This window comes from Agaricus bisporus (genome assembly GCF_000300575.1).
Source record: "Agaricus bisporus var. bisporus H97 unplaced genomic scaffold AGABI2scaffold_17, whole genome shotgun sequence".
NCBI classification, from domain to species: domain Eukaryota; kingdom Fungi; phylum Basidiomycota; class Agaricomycetes; order Agaricales; family Agaricaceae; genus Agaricus; species Agaricus bisporus.
This window is the reverse complement of record NW_006267352.1, coordinates 316,447-343,707: the sequence shown is the minus strand read 5'-3', so window position 1 is coordinate 343,707 and position 27,261 is coordinate 316,447. Positions and strand designations below refer to the sequence as shown.

The 27,261-nt window shown below is 46.0% G+C and overlaps 7 protein-coding genes across 7 annotated transcripts; 4 read left to right on the top strand and 3 right to left on the bottom strand.

Annotated features, from left to right (window-relative positions):
- Positions 1-79: 79 nt before the first annotated feature.
- On the top strand, positions 80-2,510 carry AGABI2DRAFT_181675 (hypothetical protein). Its single transcript, XM_006457420.1, has 7 exons — positions 80-133; positions 185-241; positions 291-344; positions 397-546; positions 601-1,524; positions 1,617-1,950; positions 2,007-2,510. The coding sequence occupies exons 1-7, from the start codon at positions 113-115 to the stop codon at positions 2,486-2,488; spliced, it is 2,022 nt and encodes a 673-aa protein (XP_006457483.1). The 5' UTR covers positions 80-112; the 3' UTR covers positions 2,489-2,510.
- Positions 2,511-4,467: 1,957 nt separating this feature from the next.
- On the top strand, positions 4,468-5,217 carry AGABI2DRAFT_229926 (hypothetical protein; the record flags this gene model as incomplete). Its single annotated transcript, XM_006457419.1, has 2 exons — positions 4,468-4,528; positions 4,580-5,217. A coding segment is annotated over exon 2 (597 nt), but the record flags the coding sequence as incomplete, so codon positions are not given.
- Positions 5,218-14,831: 9,614 nt separating this feature from the next.
- Positions 14,832-15,287, bottom strand: AGABI2DRAFT_212913 (hypothetical protein; the record flags this gene model as incomplete). The annotated part of the gene is made up of 1 exon (XM_006457418.1): positions 14,832-15,287. One exon carries the CDS (start codon positions 15,285-15,287, stop codon positions 14,904-14,906), a length of 384 nt encoding a protein of 127 aa, XP_006457481.1. The 3' UTR covers positions 14,832-14,903.
- Positions 15,288-17,940: 2,653 nt separating this feature from the next.
- On the top strand, positions 17,941-18,507 carry AGABI2DRAFT_79877 (hypothetical protein; the record flags this gene model as incomplete). Its single annotated transcript, XM_006457417.1, has 1 exon — positions 17,941-18,507. The coding sequence occupies one exon, from the start codon at positions 17,941-17,943 to the stop codon at positions 18,505-18,507; it is 567 nt and encodes a 188-aa protein (XP_006457480.1).
- A 4,054-nt stretch (positions 18,508-22,561) lies between these two features.
- Positions 22,562-22,840, bottom strand: AGABI2DRAFT_55410 (hypothetical protein; the record flags this gene model as incomplete). Its single annotated transcript, XM_006457416.1, has 1 exon — positions 22,562-22,840. A coding segment is annotated over one exon (279 nt), but the record flags the coding sequence as incomplete, so codon positions are not given.
- A 137-nt stretch (positions 22,841-22,977) lies between these two features.
- AGABI2DRAFT_123341 (hypothetical protein) lies at positions 22,978-24,087 on the bottom strand (the record flags this gene model as incomplete). Its single annotated transcript, XM_006457415.1, has 1 exon — positions 22,978-24,087. One exon carries the CDS (start codon positions 24,085-24,087, stop codon positions 22,978-22,980), a length of 1,110 nt encoding a protein of 369 aa, XP_006457478.1.
- Positions 24,088-24,850: 763 nt separating this feature from the next.
- Positions 24,851-25,261, top strand: AGABI2DRAFT_79843 (hypothetical protein; the record flags this gene model as incomplete). Its single annotated transcript, XM_006457414.1, has 1 exon — positions 24,851-25,261. A coding segment is annotated over one exon (411 nt), but the record flags the coding sequence as incomplete, so codon positions are not given.
- Positions 25,262-27,261: the final 2,000 nt, after the last annotated feature.

Sequence of the window (27,261 nt, the reverse complement as noted above, 5' to 3'; positions counted from 1 at the left end):
TACTCCATGCCTCATGTCGTTTCGTATAACAAGGGTGCTATTTTCAATCTCAAGAAGCAAACCTTCTTAAGTGTTTGATGTACCAGTCGTTTCCCCAACACCCTTATCACCCATGGAACCCTTGCGAAGAGCAGTAAGTCAGTCTAACCATTGTTTTTCGGATTATGCTCATTCCCTCTCCCAGTTCAGCACTGTGGTAGATAATAGCCCACTTTCAAGCCACGAAAAAAAAACTCATCGGGTATGTCTTTTTGGTCGCTGTCCCGGTGGCATGGACTGATGAAGAGTAGCGAAACGAATTCGGATCTTATGCTAGCAGACAGAAGAGAGCGGCTTTTACCAGGGTAAATTGTTGCATAGTTTTCGCGTCGGGCTATAACTCACTCTCTTACTTAGGAACATTGGACGTGTCAGAACGAGTCATACCGTTTTCCGGTTGATGAATCCCCTAAAGATCCCTGGGAGCGATGTTATGAGGTGGTAGACCAAGCAGACGAAGAGCTCTACAAGGAGCTCAAGGACGAAATATCTGGATTACTAGTCGTCGTAAGCACTTTTTTCTAGCCGTCGGACACGTGGAATCATAATCGCCCCTTCTAGGCCAGTTTGTTCTTGGGCATTGTAACCGCCTTCTCAACAATGACCCTCGGATGGATCCGAGTGGACGACAGAAAGGTGTCTACTGCGCTGCTCGGCGACATTGTCACGCTGCTGAACAATACAGACGCCCGAGGAACAATACCACCCCGCGACGTGACAAACTTGAACTTTGTTCCTCGAAACAGTGACATTGTCGTCAACCAGATGTGGTTCCTGAGCATGACTCTCAGCCTCAGCGCTGTTGTCGCCGGGACACTCTGTCTTCAATGGCTGTCTGCTTTTCGACGCAAGGAGCTCAAACAAAGACCCTTCATCGACGCACTAGCGCTCCGCCAACTCCGTTTTGAGGGTCTGATGGGCTGGGGGGTACCTCAGGTACCAGCTTTCCTTTTGCTCACCGTCCAAGGTTCCCTTGTCCTTTTCGCTATCGGCCTGATATACCTATTATGGTCGGTGGATAACCGAGTGGCGATTCCGGTCGTTCTCGTTGGTGGTGCAGCAGCGATTTTTTTGACCATCACGGCAATAATGCCCCTGCTTCAATCGGCGATTGGGTGGATCTTTCCATCAACATTGATCGTTCCACAATGTCCATACAAATCTCCCGTTTCATGGATCCTCCATCGTGGCTGCATTTTGCTATCGATCATCGTTACCTTTCCCTTCTGCCCCCCTCCGTACCTGGACAAGCCAAAAGTCCTCCCGTCAAACTCCGATTCGTGGCCCCAAAAATTGTCGCGCTGGCGCAGTGGACAGGTTGACATTCTCAAAGACTATACATGGCAGACCTTTGATGATCTTTGGCGTCGCCAACGAGAACGCTGGGGACCTCAACAGTCTAAAACTCCCAAGTCCAAATATTCGTATTACCTCGTGAACGGATTGGCTTCAGCGATGGATAAACTTGTCTTTCAACCCAACGCCGTACATATCATTCATACTTGTCTACAAGATTTCCATGGGACATCAGGCGAGGAAGAAACATTCGAACACTTATTTGGAAAAGGCACTCCTAGGTGAAGCAAGCCCTTCGGGAATACAACGCCATAGTCAAAGAGGTAGCTGGTGAGAAGTCGGAGCCACGCCTTTCTGCTTCTCATAAAGAAAACCTGAGAAGAGATTTCCTTAATGCCTATGCTCTTCAACATTTCGTCTCTCAAAACCCAAAACTTCATCAGGCTTTACTCCCACATCGCGTCGAGCTTTATACAAGAATTAAGAATTCGTCGAGGCATCTCGATCCGCTACCACAAGGGGCAAAAGATAAGACCAAAGCGAAGTCGAAATACGTTGGTGCTTCCATCAAGTGTCCTATTCGGTGTACGGCAGATGTCGAAGCGCTCTCATCAGGTGAATCCTCATGCGTTTTTCATTCATATATAAATGGACTTATACTTGCCGTATAGAATTACAATACCAGTTTCTGAATTTAGCGGACTGGTTCATGCACACAGACAAGTATGGGGAATTAGACCATCGTAGTGTTGGACATGTCTTGGATGCTGGGAGGAAGAGGAAAACCCTTTCTGATGCCGATGCCGACGCCGATGAACCTTCATGGGAGGATAGAGTGAAAAACGTCCTCAAGATGATTGAAAAATATCTTACGGAGAAATCTCATCACGGAATGGAACCGAGCAGCGGTAATACCACGGCATGCGAAATTGGAGGGGAAAATGGACCGTTGCTTGAGCGTGGACGAGTTGATCAATCTTTTATAAGCTGCCTGAGGCGCTCTGACAGTCCCAGTGACCAAGAATCGTCTCCTGATAATTCCTTTTCCACAGTTTTGGCGAAGCTGCACGCTTCTGTGCAGGCTCAATTCAACAATCATCCCTTGACGAACTGTGCAGACCCCCACCCATGCCACCAACTGTCCCCTGTTTGATGTCCTGTACGGTGTTTTTTTTTGTTTCGATTTCTCGGTATCAAACTTGTAAAATTAATGAACGTCTACGTCCGTTGAAACGGCGTGACTGTTGGGATAATTAAAGATGCCTATTCGCTGTCACTTTTCTCCATCTTAGGTTGTTAAAAGGCATCTACATCTGTTACCATCTTCATGATTACTCTGCAGATACTTAATTCCAATAATGTAAATGAGTTGATTACCAGCAATATGCACGTACGAGTTTAGAAATATTATATATGCATCCGCACAATCGATATTCCGATATAACCTTTCTTCATCCAATCAATGATCACGTCGAGGGGGTATATCGGAGATTTTGTTCGCGGATCTTGCAGAGATCTTGCATGGGGTGGATTTCCGGGCTTGTTCGGTTGCCAGCCCCCTGGATATATCAACGGAAACGAACGGAAACGGGCGCGCGTAACAGAATAGGAGGTACGCCACACTCTGACAGATTCCGTCCATTCCTGGTCAACAGAAGATTAAGCTTTATTTTGTCCGAAGTTCCTCCATCATTTCGGATGTCATGTTATTCGGCTCGCAATTCCGCTCCAGCCCAAGCGCCCACTGCTGTCATCGAGTGCAGTTATTGTATATGTGTAGCGGGACACCTCCGGCACCGGTTTCCAAAATATGAAGAGGACTGAGCCTTTTTTATTGCATCATCGGGTTAATCATTCATCCATCTTTCAGCGCTCAGCATCCTGATTCAATGGCCTCATTCAGGTTAATATTATTTGAACTCCACAGACTACGACACCTAGAATGTACATAGATTGATGAGAAGTTCTTTCTGACTTGATGAATGATAGATAGTATATTTGGAATATTAAGTTACAAATTTGCACTTTTCTAATCACATCGCGAAGTTGGTGGTTGAGTGGATGAACCGTCTACCTACAACATGAGGAGCATCCACATCTAACAGGTATCCGTGGCGAAAGACACCGACATTGACCCGAAAGGAAAAAAACAAACTTGAAGGGACCGTGTGAGTACGCCAGTTCAGAGAAAGGGAAGATAAATGATTCATACATGGATCGGAATAGGTATGCGGCTGTGAGGATGACTAGTGGCTGTTATGGTCATGAAGTAGAAGATTGTCAGTACGAACGATTTGACCACGATGCCAGGCAGAGGTCATCTGCATCAGTTTGTACAGTCGACGACACGTGGTGATGTGCACAGCTTCTGCTCCACAGCCGCATCTACAAGGACCGTCCCAAAAACCACGACATGGTAAGGAATGATAATTATATAGGAAGAAGAACCCAAGGATCTGCCTTGCCTGTCCAATAATGACGGTCGATAGGCCACCCTACTGCGAAGATCGGAGTCTTCATAGGAATCACAAAGCTATGTTGTCTCCGAGTCAACTGTCATTCTATAACAGCTCTTTCTTTCTGCCAAGTGAAAATCATGCCGAAATTATCTACTTAATGCTTCTCCAGCGTCAATCCTTCGCCTTGAGAACGCGTGTCGAAAGGAGTTCTGCCTGCCCTACGCATCATGTTTTTTATAATAAACACGACATCCAACATAAGATCGTTGTCCTCATAGTTCCGTCCCCACACCCCTGTCCCTCAAGTGCTCATGTTTTCCCAGAAGAAAGTAAATCCATCTTGCGCCATGTTTTAAATTACGCTCATTCCGTCTTTCAGCTCAGATTTGGGACAGAAAATGGACTACATTCACACCACACGACTCGCCAGGTTTGTTTTGTAGTAAGCTATCTCATGGAATAGGGCCTAACTGAAAGCAGGACAACGAGTATGGTTTCTATGCTAGTGAACAGAAGAAGGCCCCATTTACCGAGGTGGATTCTTGCATACTTGTGTGAGGTTATAAACTCACTGTCCCACTTAGGAGGACTGGACGTGTGAAAGCGAGTCGTATCGTTTTCCGATAGAGACATCTCCCAAAGATCCCTGGGAGCGATGTTTCGAGGTGGTAGACAAAGCAGACGAAGAACTCTACAAAGAGCTCAAGGACGAAATATCTGGCTTATTGATCGTAGTAAGTTCTCCAGAAAATCAGTGATACGGTGAATCAACTCATCTATTTTAGGCCAGTTTGCTTTTGGGGATCGTTACTGCCTTCTCAACCATGTCGTTTGGATGGCTCCGAGTAGACGACAGAAAGGTGTCTACTGCCCTTCTCGGCGACATTGTCAGGCTGCTGAATGACACGGACGCCCGAGGAACAGTGCACCCCCGCGATCCAACAGCCTTGGACTTTAATCCCCGGCACAGCGAGGTTGTTGTCAATCAGATGTGGTTCCTGAGTATGACTTTGAGCCTTAGTGCTGTCATGGTCGGCACGCTCTGTCTGCAATGGCTCTCCACTTTTCGACGCAAAGAGCTCAAGCAGAGAACATATGACGACGCATTGGCCCTTCGCCAGCTTCGTTTCGAGGGTATAACGGGATGGGGAGTACGTCACGTACCCGAAATCCTTTTGCTTACCGTCCAGAGCGCAGTTGTTCTTTTCTCTACCGGCTTGATGTACCTTTTGTGGTCGGTCAACAAACAAGTGGCGATTCCGGTCCTTGTTTTTGGTGGTTTTGTAGCGCTTTTGTTGATCATCACCACAGCCATGCCACTCCTTCAGTCGGTCATTGGATGGTTGTTTCCATCTACGTTGATCATTCCTCAATGCCCTTATAAATCTCCAGTTTCATGGCTTCTTCATCGTGGCTGCGTTCTATTGTCGATCATCGTTACTCTGCCCTTCTGCTGGCTCGACAAAGTTCCGACATGGCGTGAGGAGCAGAAACGGCTTCTCACAGACTATACATGGCATATCTTCGATGTTCTCTGGCGTGATCAGCGCGAAAAATGGGGACCTCAACAGACTAGAAGCAAACATTCGCATTACCTCGTAAACGGATTGGTCTCAGCGATGGAAAAACTTGTCTTCAAACCGGATGCCATTCACATCATTGATACTTGTCTACAAGATTTTCATGGGGCACCTGCCGAAGAAGAAACATTAGAATACCCATTTGGGGAAGACGCTCCGGCGGTGAAGCAAGCCCTTTCGGAATATAACGCCATAGTCGAACAGATGGTTAGTGAGAAGTCGAAGATATGCCTTATCTCTTCTCATATAGAAAATCTGAGAAGAGATTTCCTTAACGCCTATATCCTCCAGCGTTTTGTGGCTCATAAAACTAACCTTCATCGTCCTCTACTTTCACATCGTGTCGAACTTTATATCCGAATCAAGAGATCATCTCAGCACTTCCCCGCGATAGATGAGGGGGGTCCAGGTTCAGCTTCTGGAAAAAACCGATTTATTGGCACCTCTATTGTGTGCCCTATCAGAAATGCACAGGACGCCGAAGCATTGTCAAGTGGTAAATTCTTGTCATTGGACGTGCATTAAAAATCAACTCACCATGATGGTTTGGCATGTAGAATTACGACGCCAGTACTTGAAATTTGCTGACTGGTTCTTAGACACCGACAGGTGTAGTGAATCAGACATTCGCAGTATTCAATACTTCTTGCGGGCAAAAGATGTGCAAACTGTTCCCAATACTGACATTGGTGGCCCTGGGGATTCTGGTGACGAGCAGGTTACGTCCCCTATCACTCTTTCCCCCGCCGCTTGGACGAGTCTGTACCATAGTGTGAAAGGTAAGCTCACCAGACATGAGCAACAAAAGTGCGCGAGGCATGGTCTTTTCGACGGTCGCATTAGTAATTCTCTTCTTCCACGTTGATTACTTGGGTTGGAATACGCGGTATCTTTGTCTGATTATCTGTACAAAATGTGTTATTTTTTCTTGCTATGTCATTTAGCGTTCCATATCAATTATTGTTGCAGTCGACTACTTTTCGTAGTCACCGTGGTCCGTTCAATACGAAGCTCCTCGAGGAGTTCCGCGGCTGAAGGCCATTTACCGAAGTATCTGTGAACAGAGGCCAGTTGACGATCCCTGATGCTGCCACCGCCCAGAACAGCGGCGGGGAAAAATATGCACTACTTGAGCAGGGGCAGGTAAATCAAGGCCATGAAGGCCTCGGAGGCTCTGATGGATTCAGTAGCATGGAATTGTCTCCTGTCATTTTCTTCTTCCACTTTGATGAATTTGAACGGAAGTGTGCTCGAGAAACTCGAAAGATATGAACCAACGAGATTCGCAAGGGTCAGTGGTAAACATATCTGGGTATTTTCCTGTACAGGTTGTATTCGCTTATCAGATGAGGATGAACGTTTTCAAAGGGCAACACCTCGACTAGACTTTGATTACTTAATTTGTTGATTGAAATTTCCCACAGCTGAAAGCTGAATAGCGCTGACTCCTTTCAACGTCCACAAGTTGTCTGTTTATCTGTTCATTCTGGGCCAAATTTCTCTCGAGATACTGCCTTTCTTCCTCAAGCTGATACCCGCGGCGTTGCCTACACCCTATGGAGTCACAAGACCGCTATACTGTCTTCACCTCAGCAAGCAAGAAATTGTGCCTCTCCAGATGCTCATATCCGAGATGCCATTGTTTGATTGACTTTGCTGAAGCTTTTACGCGGCGGAAAATCTGCAGTCGAACAATTTAATTCCCGTGCTGTCATCGACATCAATCGGCACATGGCTGGATGTGTATCTCTAGCATGGAAACAGATTCGCAGGTTTATGCTTGGGATTTGAGGGAACCTGGTCGCCGTATCAATGGTAAGCATTGTCTATCGCGTTTTAGTTTTGAGCTCAACATTGTTTTTTCGAACCTTTTTCGCTTTCAAGTGTAGCCTTGTTCACCGTTTGTTGTGGACCCATGGCTGAGTATCACTTAAATTGGTGGTGCACAAGTCAAATACGATTGAGGAGATGGCAACGTTCCGGCTTTCTCGTAGACCAGCGAGATCGAGGTGCTCGTATGGGATAGACTGGATGGACTGGTCAGCCATATGTCTCTCCCACTTCTTCTAATCTCTGATGCAGTTCTTATAACCGAAAGATCCCCTTTTATTGTGACCCATAGCACTATAACCCGATGTATGGATTGGTTTCAATACGATCGAAAGCTAGACCTCAGGGACTACGTTGACCTCGACGATACTTTTGAACCCAAATCCATTATTACACACACATCCCTCGCATAGATTTCCACGAGTTCTTCATCAGCAGTTAAATCGATTGCTCTCAAGTGTGTTCTCACCATTCATTGACGGCTCGACTTCGTTGAAGATCAAATTCGAAAAAGTATGCCACTACCATCTCGTTGGTCAGGTTCACTCGGTCGCTAACCTTTGGCACTAGAACGGTTTGGCGGAGAAACGATCTAGCACATCAAGACTACGCGGGCCATGAGGTGATTGATCTTCAGTGCTCACCCAAATATCATCCGCAGTCACTCACGAAATACCACTAATCAGATCATCCGGAAGGAACATCTACAATCGATTTCAAATGAAATCCTCTAGTCTTCTAGCACTTCTTTCCGAATCCTTTTGACATCTCTCAATGGACCTTTTCAAATGGGGCCTATTTTAGGTCTTGAAGGACATTGAGTAACAACACATTTCTTTGCTTCAATAATCCATTCCCATTCTTCTTCCCTTCTGAAGCTGTGAGGAGCCTTATCCCCGTTCGTGCTCCAATCGGGTGTCAGCTGTGTCCGATTTTATCGTTCAACCATCCGATATACTAGCATCCAAGATTGCGTTAGTTGCCTTCCGCGGTCCTGATATCACTAAGGGATTTTACCATGGAGGCTACAAGTTCAACAATATCAAGTAGGCACGCATAGGCTGGGCTTGTAATAGCGAGCAAAACACTTCTATCAGTTCCGAGGGATTGACTCGGATTGTGAGGGTCTCACTTACAGAATTGTTTACATCATTCGACCATACCGCCTGTCAGACATGAATTCTATGCTGCGCGGAGCTCCGTTTAGTGCGATGACCTTGATGCACTCCAAAGAGAGGACCCAGATTGGAAGATGTACATTAGAAGAGTGATCAAGGCGGGCAACATCCGCTGAGCATCCATGTTCATTCTGGAGCCGTTTTTGCGAATGTAATGTATCGTTTTCCTGATATGCCGAATACATGTTGACAGAATTACTTTTTCCTGTGATCTCGAATCTCCCGTTAGGTTGGCTGCTTAAGCGAGGACCCTCGATGCACGTTATTTTTTCCGCCCTTTTCATTTCCCCTGATACATGCAGATGCCCTACTTCCTGCGTATGCCTCCATCAGCACCCCCTTTTCGGCCTTCGATTCACAATGCTTTTATTCCTCTTGAAATACGAAAGCATGCGGACCATATCTATGAAAATGTTGCCTCTCAAATCCTCGGACAGTAATCGGAAAGTCTTCTAAAGTCACCGTGGCATGGCTTTGTCGTGGCTCGGGCACGGGATCTACTTGACTCTCTATGTCACGGACCACTTAGCCGGAAAGTTCCTCATGCCACTTGGATCTCGGAATTTACCACTGGGCGTCAAAGCGCTTGATGAACAATGCTCATTACTAATATGTACAGGACGGAGAGATCGATCTTCGATTTAACGGGAATGGTTACTCTCCGACCTACCTCTGGCAGATCTACGCAAATGCACTTGCTGGTGTTTCCCGTCGTTTATGCACGCCATCCTCCGGGCCAGCTCCAACCTCTGGGTTTATCTACGACAATGAATAAGCCATCGTGTCAATCACTGGCTGAAATCAATAAGAATGGCTTCTCAAGCCAGAACCAAAAATCACTTGAAATGTATTCCCAGCCCTTTTCGAACCGCACTATGTGAAACTGCGATCCTTTCCTTCCTGCCGAATGGGAAACTGAAACACAAAGAACACTGCTCTGTTGGCTTCTCGTGGTCTTATCTTTCCGCGCCCGTGAACTTTGCGCTTCTCGAGCGTCTATCAATGCCCATTTAACGCTGAGCACGTGCGTCAATATCTACTTCCGGTTGCTATCCCCCGATTCCCTTCATTTTGTTCAAGCAAGGCGAGCATACAAGCAAGTACCATATTTGCTTATGATACAAACCAAAATGCGACAACGAAAGCAGGCTGCCCCCAAGGGTTACTTTTTTAATAAAGCTTAGATTGAGGGCTTAACCCACATTGGAAAAGAACACAGATTAGACGCTCAGCCGCTCATGTTTGATAGGTGAGTGTTTCATTGTGTTAGGGCGACTGTGACTGAGATGTCACAGGTCACACCTGACCTTAAGAACTATAGAGGAAAGTGACAAAAGTTATATTAGGCGTGAACCTAAGAGAACTCGACAGAGTCTTCTACAAGTTTCTACCTACTTTATATACCTAGACTACGGCGCACAGACCAACTACCCTAGGTAACTTTATTTATATACTGACATGCGAAAAGAAGTACGTATGAGAAAATAAACTAATTATACATTTGACATGAGAAAAGAAGAGTGGAGTAAGAAGTAAGTAAACACAAGTACATTGATCATAAAAACGTCAACAACACCAAACAAACCATAAAAGTGTCCACAGGTATAAACAACTATCTAAGGACGTAACCTTTCGTACCAATCCCTGCCGAAGTATGTTGCCATTACTTCTCCACACGGGCACATCGTAAAGAACCGGACCGGTTCCCAACGACGGAAGTCCGGGTTATTCCATCGCTGCAATATCCAGGGTCTCTCCAATACTTCGTCCCACATTATCAACGTCACTCTTCCACACACTACACACCTACGATCCTCTAACCTCCATCCGTCTGGTCGGGGTTCTCTTCCGATAGCCACCGCCGCCCTCCTCCACTGTACTTGCTCCGCATGGTTCGGAGGTAGGAAAGAAAAGATAAGATCAATGAGCTCAATTGGTAAATCTGTAGCTTGCGCCATTTTAGCAGTATGCCGATAGTTTAGCCTCCGTCGAACTGTAGCAGCAGAGGGAAATTATTACATAATAAAATATGTGACAGATGTGACAGCGTGACGCCGTGACATTCTGGTAAAGTTCTAACAGTACCCCCTCCTTAAAGTCGGCTCCTCCGGAGACGACCCTTCAAGACCTCCACGTTCGCCAATTTTGTTCCAACTTCTTAAGATATTCGGCATCAAACTGTTTGTCATCCCATCCGAATAAAGTCTTGGCTGTAAATCGATTAGGTAGTTCCCTTTCTTGGAACCCGGTGTCACGTAGAACGTGCTGTATCCTATTGAGTTCCCCATAGAGTTGGTGGAATTCAGTAATCAATTCTTTGGCGTTAGCCAAGTTTTCCTCGGGTTCCCACGAGTCTGCTTCTGCCGTATACCCTTTCCATCGTACTAAGTACCGCTTCTTTCCGCGGAGCCATTTGGCGTTAAGGATTTTCTCCACTTCCCACTCCTGTTCTCCTTCTATTTCTACGGCCGGTGCCGGTCTACTTCCTTGTCCATCCACTTGTTCTCGGTATAGTACTATTCGGCTGACGTTAACCACCGGATGAATCCGAATAGATCGGGGAAGATCTATTTCCACTGCGTTGGGGGAAATGATCTTCTTGATGGTATATGGTCCGATGAACTTTTCCGTAAGTTTCCGGGTAGGTCGTCCCTGGATTTGAAGGTCCCGGGTAGCCAATAGAACTTTATCTCCTACTTTGTACTTAACCGCTTCTCCTCTGCTTCTATCCGCATACCTCCGCATGTCGTCTTGTGCCTTTTTTAGGGCCGCTTGAGTTTCCTCGTGTTGAAGTTTCATGCGGTCCGCAAAGTCCGCTGCCGCCGGGTGATTGCCTTGTCGTCGAAGATCAAAGCCAGTTCTTGGATGTCTTCCCACGTTGACCATAAATGGAGTTTCCTTTGTTGATGATTGTTCTTTATTGTTATAGGAAAACTCTGCCGTTGCTAACCAATCAGGCCAATCAGTTTGTCTGTGATCAACAAATGATCGGAGGTATTGCTCTAGTTCTTGATTGGTTCGTTCGGTTTGGCCATCCGTCTGTGGGTGAAACGCCGTAGATAACCTAGTGTCGATTCCCAACATTTTATTCAACTCCTTTGTAAAGTCTGCAGCAAATTGCGGTCCCCTATCTGAGATCACCGTTTCTGGTAATCCATGCAACTTCCATACGTGATCCCTGAACAGCTTAGCTAGTCCTAGCGCTGATGTCGTTTCCGTAGTTGGGATGAAGTGAGCCATTTTACTGAATCGATCACACACTACCAGAATTGAGTCCATTCCCTGTGACTCTGGTAATTTTACTATGAAGTCGACGGATACGTCGGCCCATGGTTTGGTGGGAATAGGGTTCGGCATTAATTTTCCTGCCGGCGGTGTTGGTCGATTCTTGTTTCGTTGACATTGGTCGCATCCCTCTACGTACTTCTGGACTTGCTTAGTGACGCCTGGCCACCAGTAATTGCGTGTTACCATTTCTACTGTCTTCCATTGTCCTCCGTGTCCAGCAATGGGAGTATCGTGATGTAGTCGAATGATCTTGGTCCTTAACGTCTCATCTTTCGGCACATAGACTTTTCCTTCCTTCAGTACTAATCCCTCCTCTAACTTCCACTCGTCTCCCCTCAATGACTTCACCTTTGCTCGCTTCATTTCTTCTACCGCTTTTACCACATCATCTTCTCTTGCTTCAGATTTTCTGATTTCCTCTAATATTCCTTCTTCCTCGGCATTGATTAACATATGACCTTCTTCCATTGCTCGAATTGCAAAGTATTCTGGTTTTAACAAGGTTTGATCTTTGTTATCATCCTTTGTTCCTTGTTCGAAATCAGGTCTTCTGCTCAAAGCGTCTGCCTTCCCCATTGTTTTTCCTGGACGGAACTTTAATTCGAAATTAAATCTAGATAGATATAAGGCCCATCTGGCCTGTCGTCGATTTAGTTGTTGGGCTTTCGCGAAGTATTCTAGATTGCGATGATCTGTCCAAATTTCGAACTTATGTTTCGCCCCTTCCAGGAAATGTCTCCATTCTTCTAAACACCGCATAATCCCCAGCATCTCCCTATCGTGAATGTCGTAGTTTCGTTCCGTCTCCGTCATTGATTTGGAGATGTATGCTACTGGTCTCCACTTTCCGTCTTCACATTTCATTGCTAACTCTCCGCCCGTGGCATAAGCCGATGCATCAGATTCCACCTTTAGCTCTTTATCCAATTCTGGGGCTACTAGGATTGGGTGTGATGTGAATCTTGCTTTTAGCGTACCAAAGGCCTCCTCTTCTTCATCTCCCCAACTCCATTTCTTGTCTTTTTTAGTCAATGCGTGTAATGGTTTTGCAATACTGGCGAATTTTTCAATGAACCGTCGATAGTAATTTGCCAGTCCCAAGAATTTTTGTACATCTTTAACGCATTTTGGAGTCGGCCACTCTACTACGTCTTTCACTTTCCTTTCCTCCATCTTGATTCCGTTTCTCCCTATTATACATCCCAAAAACCCCATCTCACTTCGTTTCCATTCACATTTTTCTGGTTTTGCAAATAAGTCATTGTCCATCAACCTCTGCAACACTTCTTCCACCACCTTATCATGTTCTTCTTCGTCGTCTGTTCCTATCAAAATATCGTCAATGAATACAGCCACTTTTCCAGTATTTACTAAGTCCCTAAAAAGTTCGTTCATCATAGTCTGAAAAGTAGCAGGCGAATTTGTAAGTCCAAAAAACATAACAGTGGGTTCAAAGGCCCCCATGAAAGTAGTAAAAGCTGCCTTCCACTCGTCTCCTTCTTTTATCCTAATGTTATTATAACCCCATCGTAAATCTATCTTAGAGAATAATCGTTTACTACCCATAGTGTCTATAAGTTCAGAAATTAAAGGTAAAGGATAATTGTTCTTAATTGTCCAATCATTCAAAAATCGATAGTCCTGTACCATCCGCTTCTTTCCATCTTTCTTCGGCACAAAAAATACCGGTGAGGTTTGGGGAGATTTCGAAGGCCTAATATACCCCTTTCGGAGTTGGTCCTTGATGAATGCTTGGACTTCTTCTCTTTCGTTTGGCGATAAGGGGTATATTTTCCCTTTCTTGGGTTTGAAATCTTCCTTTAATTCGATAGCATGATCCCATGGTTTCCTAGTAGGCATTCTTTCTGATTCCTTTTGTTTGAATACTTTAAGGAACTTGTGGAACCGTCTTGGTACCACTTGCTCTACTGAGTCTATGCTTCGAATTTCTTCTTCTTCCGGCATCTCTTCTGTCATTCCTCTTACCCACATCTCTAGTTGTCCTTCTTCCTCTCTACTTCTATTTTTCCTTTGGGCGCTTATTCGTTTAGGACGTACCTGTCCAGCCCCCGCTTGTCCCGCGGTGGCTGTCTTGCTGTTATCTTCTTCTAGACGTTCTGCCTTTTCCCCATTTAATCGGTCAGCCACGTCACCGGGTGATTGCGCCCACCCCTCAGCTTTCTCTTTGGGTTGTTGTGCCAACCCCTCAGCTCCACCATTAGCACGCCTGTTACGTGCCAATTCCCTGGCGAATGCCGCCTCGACTCCTAGTGCGATTCCTTCGATGATGTTCCTGGGAGTGGTGAATCTCCCTACTGCCTTGTTCACCCGTTCGTATCTTTCTTCCTCATCTCTGATTTCTTTTTGCTCCTCTTCATACGCTTCTATCTTGGCCATAGTTGGCCCTTCCTCTTCGTCATCACTTCCTTCATATGGCATCCCAAATTCGTCTAAGGCTATTTCCTCCATTGCTGGGCATTTGTGTTTGCTCAGCAAATGTTCCGACGTTTGGGTTCCACACTCCTCGCATCTATACTGCAACACCGTTCCCCAATTTGATTTCTTTGGGAAGGAAACTAATTTCCAACCTGCATATTGCTTGTGTGACATGTCAGGCTTTTCCCTCTTTTCTTCCTCTCACACTTCTTTCATCAACTGCCTTGTGGATTTCTTTGGTTCCTCCATCCTTCGTATTTCTTCTTGTTTTTCTTTTGCTTTTCCTTTATCTTTGTACCCACACCCGTCTGGGCACCTGGTCATCTTTACCTCTCCTTTCTCCCAATCAATTTCCGGATTGTGCATCTGTAACCAAGGCATTCCTAATATGACCTTATTTTTTCCTAGGCCGCATATCTCGAAATGTACTCTTTCTTTATGTCCTTTGTAGTACACGTTTGCCACTACTCGGTGAGTTACTGCCCCAGATGCATTGATTGTTCCATCAACGTTTTTGACCGGGATTGGTCTTTCTAAAGGTTCCAACTTGAACCCTTCTTCGTCCGCGAACGTCTTATCCATAAACATCCCCGTTGCTCCACTATCCAACAACGCCTGTACTCCTACTCCATCATGTGTGTCCAACTTCTCTACTCCCACGTTCAGCTTAATTTCCCTTAAAGGCCGAATTGTCCTTACGAGGAAATTCTCCTCTTGTACAGTGTCACAAACATTGATTTCGTTACATAGTACATTGAATTTGTTGTAGGAAGTCCAACGAGGAGACTTGGCTTCCTTTACTCTTTTAAATTCTTCTGCTCTTCCTCGAACATCCTCTTCCAATAGTCCCGCTGCTCGTCCACATCTAACGTTCGCACATCTCGAGCCGGAGCCTTGCTCCAGCAGTTCTTGGCCATATGCCCCAATTTCCCACACTTGTAACATTTGATAGGACCTCGACTGGGCCCTGCTGCGGTGTCGACATCCATCGCGTTGGGATCTCGACGTTGAGGCTGAGGCCTCACGAAAGTGTTGTTTGGGGTATGGGTTCGTATTTGGGGCTTCGCTTGCCCCCGCCGATAGTAGTCTTCCTCCGCCTTCGCCTGTCTCCACTGCCTATCCAACTTCATGCTCCTCTCGTACCAACTCCTGATGGTAGTTGGTGGGTTCTCTGATTCCATCAACGCCTTCCTGATCCTTCCAGACAAACTTCTTTTGAATTCTTCGATGAGGGCTCGTCCCTCATATCCACTATCCCGAGCGATTCGCTTGAACTCCTGCACATGCTCCTCCGCACTTTTACTTCCTTGCTCAATCAACCTCAACTTTCCTACTGCCGTACTCTCCTCATCCGCATCTCCGAAATTGTTCCGCAAACTATCAAAAAGCTCCTCCGTGTGGGCTGGAGCTTCTTGTTCGCCGTTTTCAATCATCTCCATGATGTTCTCCTTCCAAGACTCCGCCGCTCCTCCTTGTACATACGATAGTATCCACGTCATCTGATCCCCTTGTAGTCTTCCTACCATTTTTAAACTTAGATAAATTTTGCACGCCGTTATGAAGCCACTCAGCTCCTTTCCGTCTCCTGAGAATATCTTTGGTCTTGCCACATCGATTGGTGGCGCTACTACTTGGACGATGGGGGTTTCTCCATCGTCCCCTGGTGGACCTTGTGGGCCTGGTGGACCCGGTTGCGGGTTGTTCTGCAGCTGGGCGAGTTGCTGCTGCAGTTGGGTGATGAGAGTATGCTGAGCGTTCAGCTGATTGATTATGTCTTGGGGATTGGCCATGTCTGGCTCGTGGTATTCGGGGGGAGGTGGTTGATATAGGGGTAGGGGGGATACGGACGGTTGTCGTTGTTCTGGTTCGGATTCCTCGGATTGGGATTCCGAGGCGGATTCTTCTTCTTCCTCAGATTCAGAGGAAGGTACTCGGAATGTTCCGGGCGGTAGTCGATGAGAAATTTTGAAGAAGGTGAGGGAGGTCTTTTTCTGTCACCTGATGTGTATCCACCAATCCAATGAAGCCAATAGCCTGCTTCACTTGGATGTGTACACGAAGAGAGAAAAGGTTTTGTATTCAAGAATGGTCGCTTGACCGAAGGGATAGACTAAGATGAGAGGTATGTACGGGAACGGATTCCCACGCTAATCTAGAGAGTCACCTAAGGTGGGTCTCTCACTCCTCTGCGTGTACCAGCTAACAATGCAGCCGCAGCACAAGGTTGATACGGGAAGAAAATACAAGTATATAAAAAGCACCTCATGTGGTGAACGTCTCGTGTTTAACTAAGGCACGTGACACGCCTTAGTCTCAACGGGGTACGTTGTGACTGTACCCGATCACCCCTTAAGCCTAGGGACCGGCTATGTGTGTGGCGGCCGCGATGGCGCGCAGAGAGTAGAGGGCGATAAGAGAGTAAAGGATGGGGAGGGCACTGTGCTGTGCGATCCCCGGAGTAGTCGAGTTCTACTGTTAGGGCGACTGTGACTGAGATGTCACAGGTCACACCTGACCTTAAGAACTATAGAGGAAAGTGACAAAAGTTATATTAGGCGTGAACCTAAGAGAACTCGACAGAGTCTTCTACAAGTTTCTACCTACTTTATATACCTAGACTACGGCGCACAGACCAACTACCCTAGGTAACTTTATTTATATACTGACATGCGAAAAGAAGTACGTATGAGAAAATAAACTAATTATACATTTGACATGAGAAAAGAAGAGTGGAGTAAGAAGTAAGTAAACACAAGTACATTGATCATAAAAACGTCAACAACACCAAACAAACCATAAAAGTGTCCACAGGTACAAACAACTTATCTAAGGACGTAACCTTTCGTACCAATCCCTGCCGAAGTATGTTGCCATTACTTCTCCACACGGGCACATCGTAAAGAACCGGACCGGTTCCCAACGACGGAAGTCCAGGTTATTCCATCGCTGCAATATCCAGGGTCTCTCCAATACTTCGTCCCACATTATCAACGTCACTCTTCCACACACTACACACCTACGATCCTCTAACCTCCATCCGTCTGGTCGGGGTTCTCTTCCGATAGCCACCGCCACTCTCCTCCACTGTACTTGCTCCGCATGGTTCGGAGGTAGGAAAGAAAAGATAAGATCAATGAGCTCAATTGGTAAATCTGTAGCTTGCGCCATTTTAGCAGTATGCCGATAGTTTAGCCTCCGTCGAACTGTAGCAGCAGAGGGAAATTATTACATAATAAAATATGTGACAGATGTGACAGCGTGACGCCGTGACATTCTGGCAAAGTTCTAACACATTGGCGGGGCGCGATGGTGTAGTGGTCCCATCGTACAGCCTGCTATTGCACTCCCCTGCAGGCAACCGCGTGAATGGAGTTTCTGGAAACCGGGCGATCGAACCCCACTCTGGCGACAGGTTATTCATAGACAGCTTCCCTTTCTACCACAACCGATTATCAGCACAACGTCACGACTTCCTCCTTCATCCCATAATTGCCAATTTCATCAACTACTGTTACAGCTGTCACAATATCTATACAACTCGTTATGAAGCTACCGGAAGAGCGGAGGTGTCCAGTCTAGATTAGGCACATGTAGTCTCATTTCGGAGCCAGGAGAGTGGACCATACCCCCTACTGGTCCATTCCCGGTGTGGGAACCCGGGACAACGGCCGAGAATGGTGACAAGTGATAAGACCGAAAAGTCTAGGCACTGTGGCCCGGCCAGCGCCGGTGTAAGTCTCGATGGGGATGAGATGGAAGGATGGTTTGTCGGTAATGCAGGGAGATCCCCTCTCGTGCCTGTTGTTTAACATTGCGATAGAACCTCTAGCTTGCATGATCAGGAAGTCAAATCTAACAGGAGCACAGATTCCGAACCTTCGTGACAGACTCAAAGTACTTCTTTTCGCTGATGATACAACAGTCTTTCTAACAAAACAGGACAAATATAGCACCCTAACTGAAATCCTTAATCTCTGGTGCAAGGCTGCTAGAGCTAAATTCAACATAATGAAGACAGAGATTATCCCCATCGGCAGCCAGAACTTCAGAGACATATTTGTACAATCACGCAAATTAAACAACACCGATGACCCAATTCCCACAAATATTCACATCGCTCAACAAGGAGAAGAGACTCGGATCCTTGGCGCATGGATTGGAAACGGCGCTCGAGAAACTACAAAATGGAGAAAAATCTCTAATGATATCGAGATGAGATTAGCAAGGTGGGATAAAGGAAACCCAGGGATAGAAGGCCGCAGACACGTAGTCCAAATGATGGTTGGGGGCTGCTCCCAATACTTAACTAGCGCACATGGAATGCCCAGAGAGGTTAGATCAGACCTCGAGTGTTACGACCTTAAAGCGAATGCTCAGGTTGCAGCGAAGGCAAAGACTTGAGGGCGAGTAAGGGGAAAAGCAAGTTGGTAAAGCGTAGGGAAATACAGAGAGTATCTACGCTTACTTATACTAAGACTATCTACCCGAGGTAACTAACTATAGAACGGGCTGAGTAACCATGACCGAGGTAGATGAGTAATGCTGAGAAGGAAAGTATAAACTAGGAAGGAAGATGATCAATCATGAGAATAGAAGATTGATCATGGGAACTAAAAGATATAACAGGTATCATGAAGGATCAATCATGGGAACAATAAGAATGATCATGAGAAGGGAAAGACAAACAAGGTAACGTCAAAGAGGAAGTGACATGGGAAAGAATGATGGGAGAAGCGTAGGTGGAGAAGAGTATATCCAGGGATATGGAAATGAGTAAGCATGATGACATCCCACCAATAGGTTGGTAAATTCATAACATTACCCCCTGTTCAGATTTCGTGTCCACACGAAATAAGATAGACTTGACGAGGATAAGAACGGTCAATCATTTCATCGTCAACGATCTGAGTACAGTGAACTCCACAAGTTCGTTCGACAACTCCGTAGCCCATTTTTCCAAGATAAAGTTTGGAAAGAGTTTTGACGTGTGGAAACTCCCATTTGTGTGCAATTGATAAGATGTCGACCCAGTCGAGGTTGGAAAAGAAAGAGTAATCGCCATATCGTGTATTATAGAATACACGGAGAAATTTTCGAAAATCATGAGAGTCTACATCTTGGATGATGTAGGGATCGTTTGGTGTATAGTGTTTGGATAAAGGATGGTGAGGTTCGCTATGGCCAGTGAGTTTTTGTTGCCAATAGATAGATTCACGAGTGAAGAAGTAGGCATGGACGTGGAATTTGGTTCCGTCGTCAGTCATGAATACAATGTCGGCTCCACGGATAAGGAGGTCTTTTGAAACTGGTGTAAAAGATTCGGTAATGGCTTGCATATTGTGGTCGATGAATGGATGAAAGAGTTGGAGCATTTTTTAGGTTGATTTTATAACTGTCCATTCGGAAGTTTTGCTCTATATTCGGAGAGTGCTTCTTCTGCATTTTCTAGGGATGAGCGTGGTATCCAAGAGTCGTCTTCGTTTTCATATCCTTTCCAGTGAACTAAAAATTGTATTCCTCGGCCTTTTCGTCGGTGTCCTCGGATTTCTTCAACTTCGTATTCTTCTTCTTCATTGATAATGTCAGGTGGAGGTGGAGTGGGTTTCTTCTGACTGTCAAACTCTGGGTCTCGGACTTTCGTTAGGAGCGATGTGTGGAAGACGTCATGTATCGCCCAGGTATCAGGTAGCTTCAGTTTGTAAGATCGATCGCCGATTTGTTTCAAGATCTCGAAGGGTCCATATCGTTTGTGGTCTAGTTTCCGAGTCGGACGATTGGAATGAATGTTCGTCGTTTCTAACCAAACTTTATCTCCTTCGGCAAAGGGTTCCTTGTGGTGCTTGTTGTTTCCTCTTTCTCTCATCATCTCGTTGTTTGCTTCCATCGCAGCTTTAGCTTCTTTTCGCACATTCTCTAATTCTTCGATCAAGGAGGTGGCGGTGGGGTTTGTCGTTTCAACCGTGATATTTCCTTTCCATGGATGAAGTCCGTAATTCAGGAAGAATGGGGTTTGTCCGGTGGCAGCGTGGGTTTTGTCATTGTAATGGAATTCCACCATGGGAAGCCATCTCGTCCAATCGTCTTGTCGATAATTGATGAATGCTCGAAGGTAGGTTTCAATTTCCTGATTCATCCGCTCTGTTTGACCGTCTGTCTGTGGGTGGTAGGCCGTAGAAAGGTTCCGTTCAATGCTTAGAGCTTTGCATAAGGATTCCATAAATTTCGATGCAAACTGTGGTCCTCTGTCGCTAATAATCCGTTTCGGAATTCCATGATGTCGCCAGACTTCTTCCTTATAGATTTCCGCAAGATCCATGGACGTGAGCGACGTGGTAGTGGGAACGAGGTGGATCATTTTGGAGAACCTATCAACGATAACAATAATAGCATCCTTTTCCTTTGACTTCGGTAGTGGTCCGATCATGTCTATAGATATTTCTTCCCAAGGTTTGTCGGGGATGGATAATGGATTAAGCGGGATGTGATCGGGTCGTCGAATGGTTTTGTTCTTCTGGCACATGTCGCATCCTCTGACATATCTTCTGATATCCGTTTTGATTGTGGGCCACCAAAAGGTCCGTTTAATTGATTCTAGCATTCGGTACGTTCCAGGATGTCCGGCGTCGGGGGAATTATGATGATCGTGAAGAATGAAATCTCTGATCTCCTGATTATCCGGAACATAGATCCTTCCTTGTCGGTAAATGATTCCATTGTTCTCCCATACTTTTTCTGGCTGCTTCTTCATCTCTTCTATTACTCTGGTTTCTCGTCTTTCACATTTCCTAATCTTCTCAAGTAGGGTTTCATCGGCTATGATTTCGAATCTTCGATTGTGGAGTAAGGTGACGTCATAGATGGGAATGGATTCTTCAAGTCTTCGGATGAACATTTTCTCCTTGAACATTTCTACTCCTCGGTTGTCGTTAGATGTGTCAGGTTTGATTAGTCTCGACAGGATGTCTGCTTTGGTGTTCGTCTTCCCAGGAATGTGTCGTAGTAGGAAATCGTATTCCTGTAGCATGAGGTACCATCTCGCTTGTCGAGCGTTGAGCTTTTGAGGTTCTCGGAAATATTTGAGGTTCTCGTGATCTGTCCATATCTCAAATTGCTCCTTTGCGTCCAATAGGTAGTGTCGCCATAGTTTCAAAGCTTTTATGATAGCTAGTAGTTCCTTGTCGTAGATCTCGTAGTTTCGTTCGGCTTCAGATAATGTTTTCGACATGAAGGCGACTGGGTGCCATTTGTCTTCCTGTTCCTGTGATAGTACTGCTCCTGTTCCATAGTTTGATGCGTCTACTTCGACTCTGAATTGTCCTTTGTCCTTGGGTAACGCTAAGACCGGTTCGCTGGCGATAGCTTGCTTGATTTGTTCGAAAGCTTGTTGTTGTTCATCGTTCCAATACCATTTCTCCCCCTTCTTAGACTTCAGCTCGTTTAGTGGTTGCGCGATGGTGCTGAAATTTTTAATAAATCATCGATAGAAGTTGGCAAAACCTAAAAAACTTTCGACTTGTTTGACCGTGGTAGGGACCGCCCAATCTCGTATTGCCTTGACCTTTTCTTCTTCCATTGTTGCCTTTCCATTCCCAATAACCGTTCCTAATACCGTTGTTGATGAGACGTTGAACTCGCATTTCGTCCGTTTGAATGATAAATTGTGTTTCTCTGCGATTTTGAGAAAACGTAAAGTTCGTGCTTCCAATTCTTCATCGTCTTTTGCTGGAATGATGAAATCGTCCATGTAGTTGGCTAAAGATCCGTCTTGTATCATTTCTCGAAAGATTGTCGCCATCATACGTGAGAAGGTGGCAGGGGAATTACTCATTCCAAAGAACATGACCGTTGGTTCAAATAATCCGCGATTCGTCAAGAATGCTGCTTTCCATTCATCTCCTTCTCGTATCCGAACGTTGTTATACCCCCAGATAATGTCCAATTTGTTGAAAACCTTGGCGTCTCTGAGTTGATCTAATACTTCACTGATGAGGGGTAGTGGCGTCTTGTCTTTGATCGTGATTTCGTTTAGTTTCCTATAGTCCTGACATAACCGTAGTGAACCGTCTTTCTTGGGAACGAAAAAACATGGTGCTGCATAGGGTGATTTCGATGGTCGGATTCGATTGGTAGCCAGATTTTCATCCAAGAATTTGTCCAGTTCTTCTCTCTCTAGTGGTGTCATGCTATAAACCTTTGATGATATCTCCGTTGGTGCGTTTTCCGTGAAGTTAATTTCGTGATCCCATTCCGTTCGTTCAGGCAGTTTGTCGAAGTTCTTTCTGTTGAAAAGATGGGCGAAGGGTTTCATGTATGCTGGTAAGTCCTCAGGGTTCGTTGGATCCGGTTCTTTTTCCTCAGTGTCTTCATTTGACTGTAATCGTCGTATACGTGGTTCGAAAGAGATGTCGGTATGGGGAAAAGAACATGATGTGGGGCACCGGTTGAATTTGATCATTCCTTGTTTCCAATTGATTTCGGGGTTGTGGTTCGTTAACCAATCATGACCTAGAAAGAGATCGGAGGATTGTAATGGAGTGACGACCGCGTCCAGTTGCTCGTTATGACCATTGATGTTTAGATCTATCTTCGCGAATTTGGTGATATCCTTCTTTCCTGCTATCGTTCCATCTGAGTTCCTGCATGTGATCGGCCGTTCCAATTTCTTCGTCGGGATTTTCTTCTTCTTTACTAATCCTTCGTCGATACATGTGTGTGTGCATCCCGAGTCGACCATGGCTGAGACTTTCAGTTTCTTTCCGTTTGTTGTAGTGAGGAGGGGTTTTACTTCCAGTTCTTGCACTCCTAGACGTTTTTGAGGGACAACGTATCGATTGTTCATTTGTCTAGGTACATTGGTTCGCGAGGTTGTGCCTACTCGGAACCATCGGAAAAACCCTGCTCCTTCTTGGAGTCGTCTTCATCGTCAGAATCCTCGTTCATCGCTCTAATCCTTCCACTCCTGTTGCTTCGGCAATTCTTCGCAATATGTCCAAATTTCCTACAACTGAAACACTTGAAGCTCTTCTTCTCTCCAAAATTCTTCTTCTTCTCTTCGCAGTTCTTCCCGATGTGTCCGAACTTTCCGCATTTGTGACATTTGGGTTTCCCATCCTTGTCCCATTCGAATTTCTTCCATCCTATCTCCATCGGTTGTCCACTTCCTCCGTAAGTGATTCCAGTTTCGGTCCTCTGATCAATCCTTTTCATCGTCTCTAGTCCTGACCCAACTTGTAAAATTGCGTTATTCCAGTCTTCTCTCGACTCCGGAATGTCTTTCCTTGGGTATCCCAAAATCGTCTTGATAATATTGTGATGGGTGTGACGTCTAAGGAGGAATATGGCGTGTTGGTCGTCGATTTTGGATTTGTACATGAGAGCTGTGAATTCGACTAGGAAGTCCATGGTGTTCCTGTTTCCTTGTTTGAGGGATTCGATCCTTTCCTCTGCTATGTCCTTCTCGTTTCCTTTTCCGAATGAAGTCTTGATTTCTTCTTCAAAAGTATCCCATGTGTACGTGATGCTGCTGGCGAGTTTCTCCGTCCAAACTTCGGCAAAATAGCTGGGGATAGGTCCTTTCAATCGTACGATGGTAGCGATGATTTTCTGGTCGGTGTCCGTGACCTTGTTGTATTTGAGGAAAAGTGTCATGTTCATCCACCATTCTGCAAACTGCTCTCTATTCCCCCCAAAATCCTTCGGGCTCGGGATGAGCGACTTGAGTGCATCTGCCTGTGCACTAACGGTTACGGCGGTGTCGTTGCTCATGTTGTCGTTGTCTCGGGTGTTCTGATCGTCTGTGTCGATGGTGTTCTCGTTCTCTGACTCTGTGTCGATGGGATTCCTAGTGTCTCTGTAACTCCTAAAGTCAACTGGTTGTCGTTTCTTCTGGTTCTTCCTATTCTGGTTTCTCCTAGTAGATCTGGCTACTTGTTCGTAGTGTTCTTCGTCTAGACTGTCGTAGTCGTTTCTCTCTGTGCTCATACACTACTTCTCTGGTGCCCGTGTGGCTAAAATTCGTCTGATGCCCGTATGGCTAAAAAAAATTCGGTTTTACAGCAAGCGTAAGCTGCACAGTACCCTTCCAAGGTACTTACTAATTGCAAGGTGAGCTAGGGACGCTTTACCAAATGTTACGACCTTAAAGCGAATGCTCAGGTTGCAGCGAAGGCAAAGACTTGAGGGCGAGTAAGGGGAAAAGCAAGTTGGTAAAGCGTAGGGAAATACAGAGAGTATCTATGCTTACTTATACTAAGACTATCTACCCGAGGTAACTAACTATTGTTGAGGTGCTTCGACACCGAAGTATATTTCTTCTCAACTTATATTACTTCTTTCAGACACGGGCTATTTTTATCTTTCTATTTTCGTCATCTTCTACATTCTGCTCTTCCGTCTTTTGGTTATCCGTCTTTTACATTCAAACCCAAAATCCCAACTATATATTTCTACAGATTTACTGTACAGTTTACATCCGGCATTTGTGCCGAGGTATTTATTACTGTAAACCTTATCCTTACACCTCAGTGGACAACTATCTTCGTTGTTACTGAGGTGAGCCTTATTATCTTCGTAGATATCTTTATACTTATGTTTGTGCGTAGTCGTTTCCATTAGGTAAAATATCATTTAGTGGACAACTATCTTCGTTGTTACTGAGTCGTTTCCATTAGGTTATGGGCCCCGCCTAAACAACGAAGATTAACCTTCATCATCCACTCGCACTTAAACAACTTTACTTACAACTATGTCTGGCACTGGCGGCAGTGCACCACCGATCTTCGCTGACGGATCGAAGTTCAATGGATCTAATTGGGTCAATTGGAGAGGCCTCATACAAATTGCGGCTGACTTACGAGGTGTACGAGGGTATCTTGATGGTACTGTCACCCAACCTCCTCAGCCATCCCTTAACACATTAAACGCGCCTATACCTCCACCACCTAACGATGACGCTGCTGATACACCACCTACACCACCAATTATCACGCAGACGACTACCACCACTCCTGATTCGCCTTGGGAATCGACTATACCCACCCCGACTGAATGGAGAGTCCGTAACGCGTGGGCTATGGGGTTGCTGATTTACAACACAAACGATCCGGTTGGCCTTGGCATTAACATAAGCGGAACGGCCGCTGATGCTTGGAAATCATACGTTGACACCTATCAAGTTGCGTCAGAGGTCGCTATCATAAATGCTGAGCTTGACCTCCGCAATGTGTCTTACGTTGATGGACAAGACTTTGTTGAGTTTATCTCTCGCATGCGTACGAAATGGTCGAATGCAACAGCTCTAGGAGCGACCATAGACGATAAAGCTTTCCGCATGATTATCCTCAGCGCTCTTCCACGATCATGGGACTCTATTGTCGCGACGTTATACACTACCCAATCTTCACGAGATGCCATTAATCAGTTAATGACCCATTGGGCTAGAATAAGTAGAGATAGACCTACCAATCCCCAGTCATCGACATCTGCCCTCCAAGCATCCACACCCAGCCGTGGTCGTCAGCGTAACCAACATCTTCACTGCACCAATCAGAATTGCAACCGTCGTGGCCACACCATTGAAGATTGTTACTGGCCTGGAGGAGGGAAAGCCGGTCAGTTTCCTCCTGGGTTTGGCAGACGCGGGGGAGCGAAAAACACACCTACTACGGATCAGGCTACCAACCAAAACACTACCGCCAACGTCACTACGACCAGTGGACCTAGCCCTAACAATGATACTGAACCCAAGGTCTTCGCCCTCGCGACCACAGTGGTTGATGAGCAAGAGGTACCCTCCAACCCTCCATCATCCCCAGATTCTGATCCTATCGCTACCAGAATTACGTCCAATATCACATCTGAAGGATCGAATCAGACTGAGGGAGCTGTGGATGGGTATCATACCGAATTGTTAAACATACCTGACTCTCACAATAACATCCCCACTCTGTTGGATTCGGGTGCGAGTGATCATTGTTTCGTCCAGCGACACCGTTTCTCTCAATATCAGTCATTTGTTCCACCGAGAACGGGAAATACTGCCGGCAAAGGGTCAACCTTCAATATTGAAGGTTCTGGCACAATAGAATTCTTGACAAACGTGAACGGTGTCGCATCAAAGATCGTGATGGTCGATTGTCTTCATACGCCGCAATTACGCTCGAGTTTGATATCTGTCTCTAAATTGGTTTCGAGGGGATCGACCGTTAGCTTTGAAGGGAGCTCAGCAGTTGTGCGCGACGTGGCAGGGAACAACGTACTCACCGCTATCAAAAGGAATGGTTTATACGTGGTTGATACGGCTGATGTACCCAATGCACATGCGAACGCGGCCCAGACCAAGCGCAAGCCAGTACCGTATGATATCTGGCATAGACGCCTCGGACATATTCCTACGGATGTCATCTCGAAGATGGTGCGAGAGAACCTAGTTGACGGCCTGAATACGAGTGGCGAACCTAAGCTGGATGGGTTATGTGAGGACTGCATCTATGGGAAGCATACGACTCACCCATTCAGCGATACCGCTCCGAATGAGACAGAACCTCTAGAACGCATATACGTGGACATTTGGGGACCCTCACCGGTGGAGTCTGCTGGGGGAGCGAAATACTTCATGCTCTTGGTAGACGGCGCCACTTCATACAGGAAGGTCTATTTCCTACCCTCGAAGTCTGCGGACGAGACCCTGAAGGTCTTCAAGGAATATCATCTGGAGAGTGAACGGCAAACTGGGAAGAAATTGAAGAGAGTGCGTTTGGACATGGGGAGAGAGTGGCACAACTCGACGTGGGATCAATACGTAAAGTCGAGCGGCATTCTTCTCGACTTTACCACACCCTATGCACATCAACAAAACGGTAGAGCTGAGCGCTCCATGCGCACCTTGCTCGATACCGCCCGCACACTGTTGGCCGACGCTGGGCTGCCACAGAAATACTGGGCTGATGCTGTCCAAACGGCGGCCTATACCTGCAACCTCATCCCCACCACCCGCTCCCCGAGTCATATTCCTGCTCAAATGTGGCTACAGAAGAGACAGGATGTGTCCCACCTTCGTCCTTTTGGATCTACAGCTTATGCCCACGTCCCCTCTGAGATAAGCCCTTCCAAGCTGTCCGCACGTTCACTCAAGCTCACACTTATTGGCTACTTTGA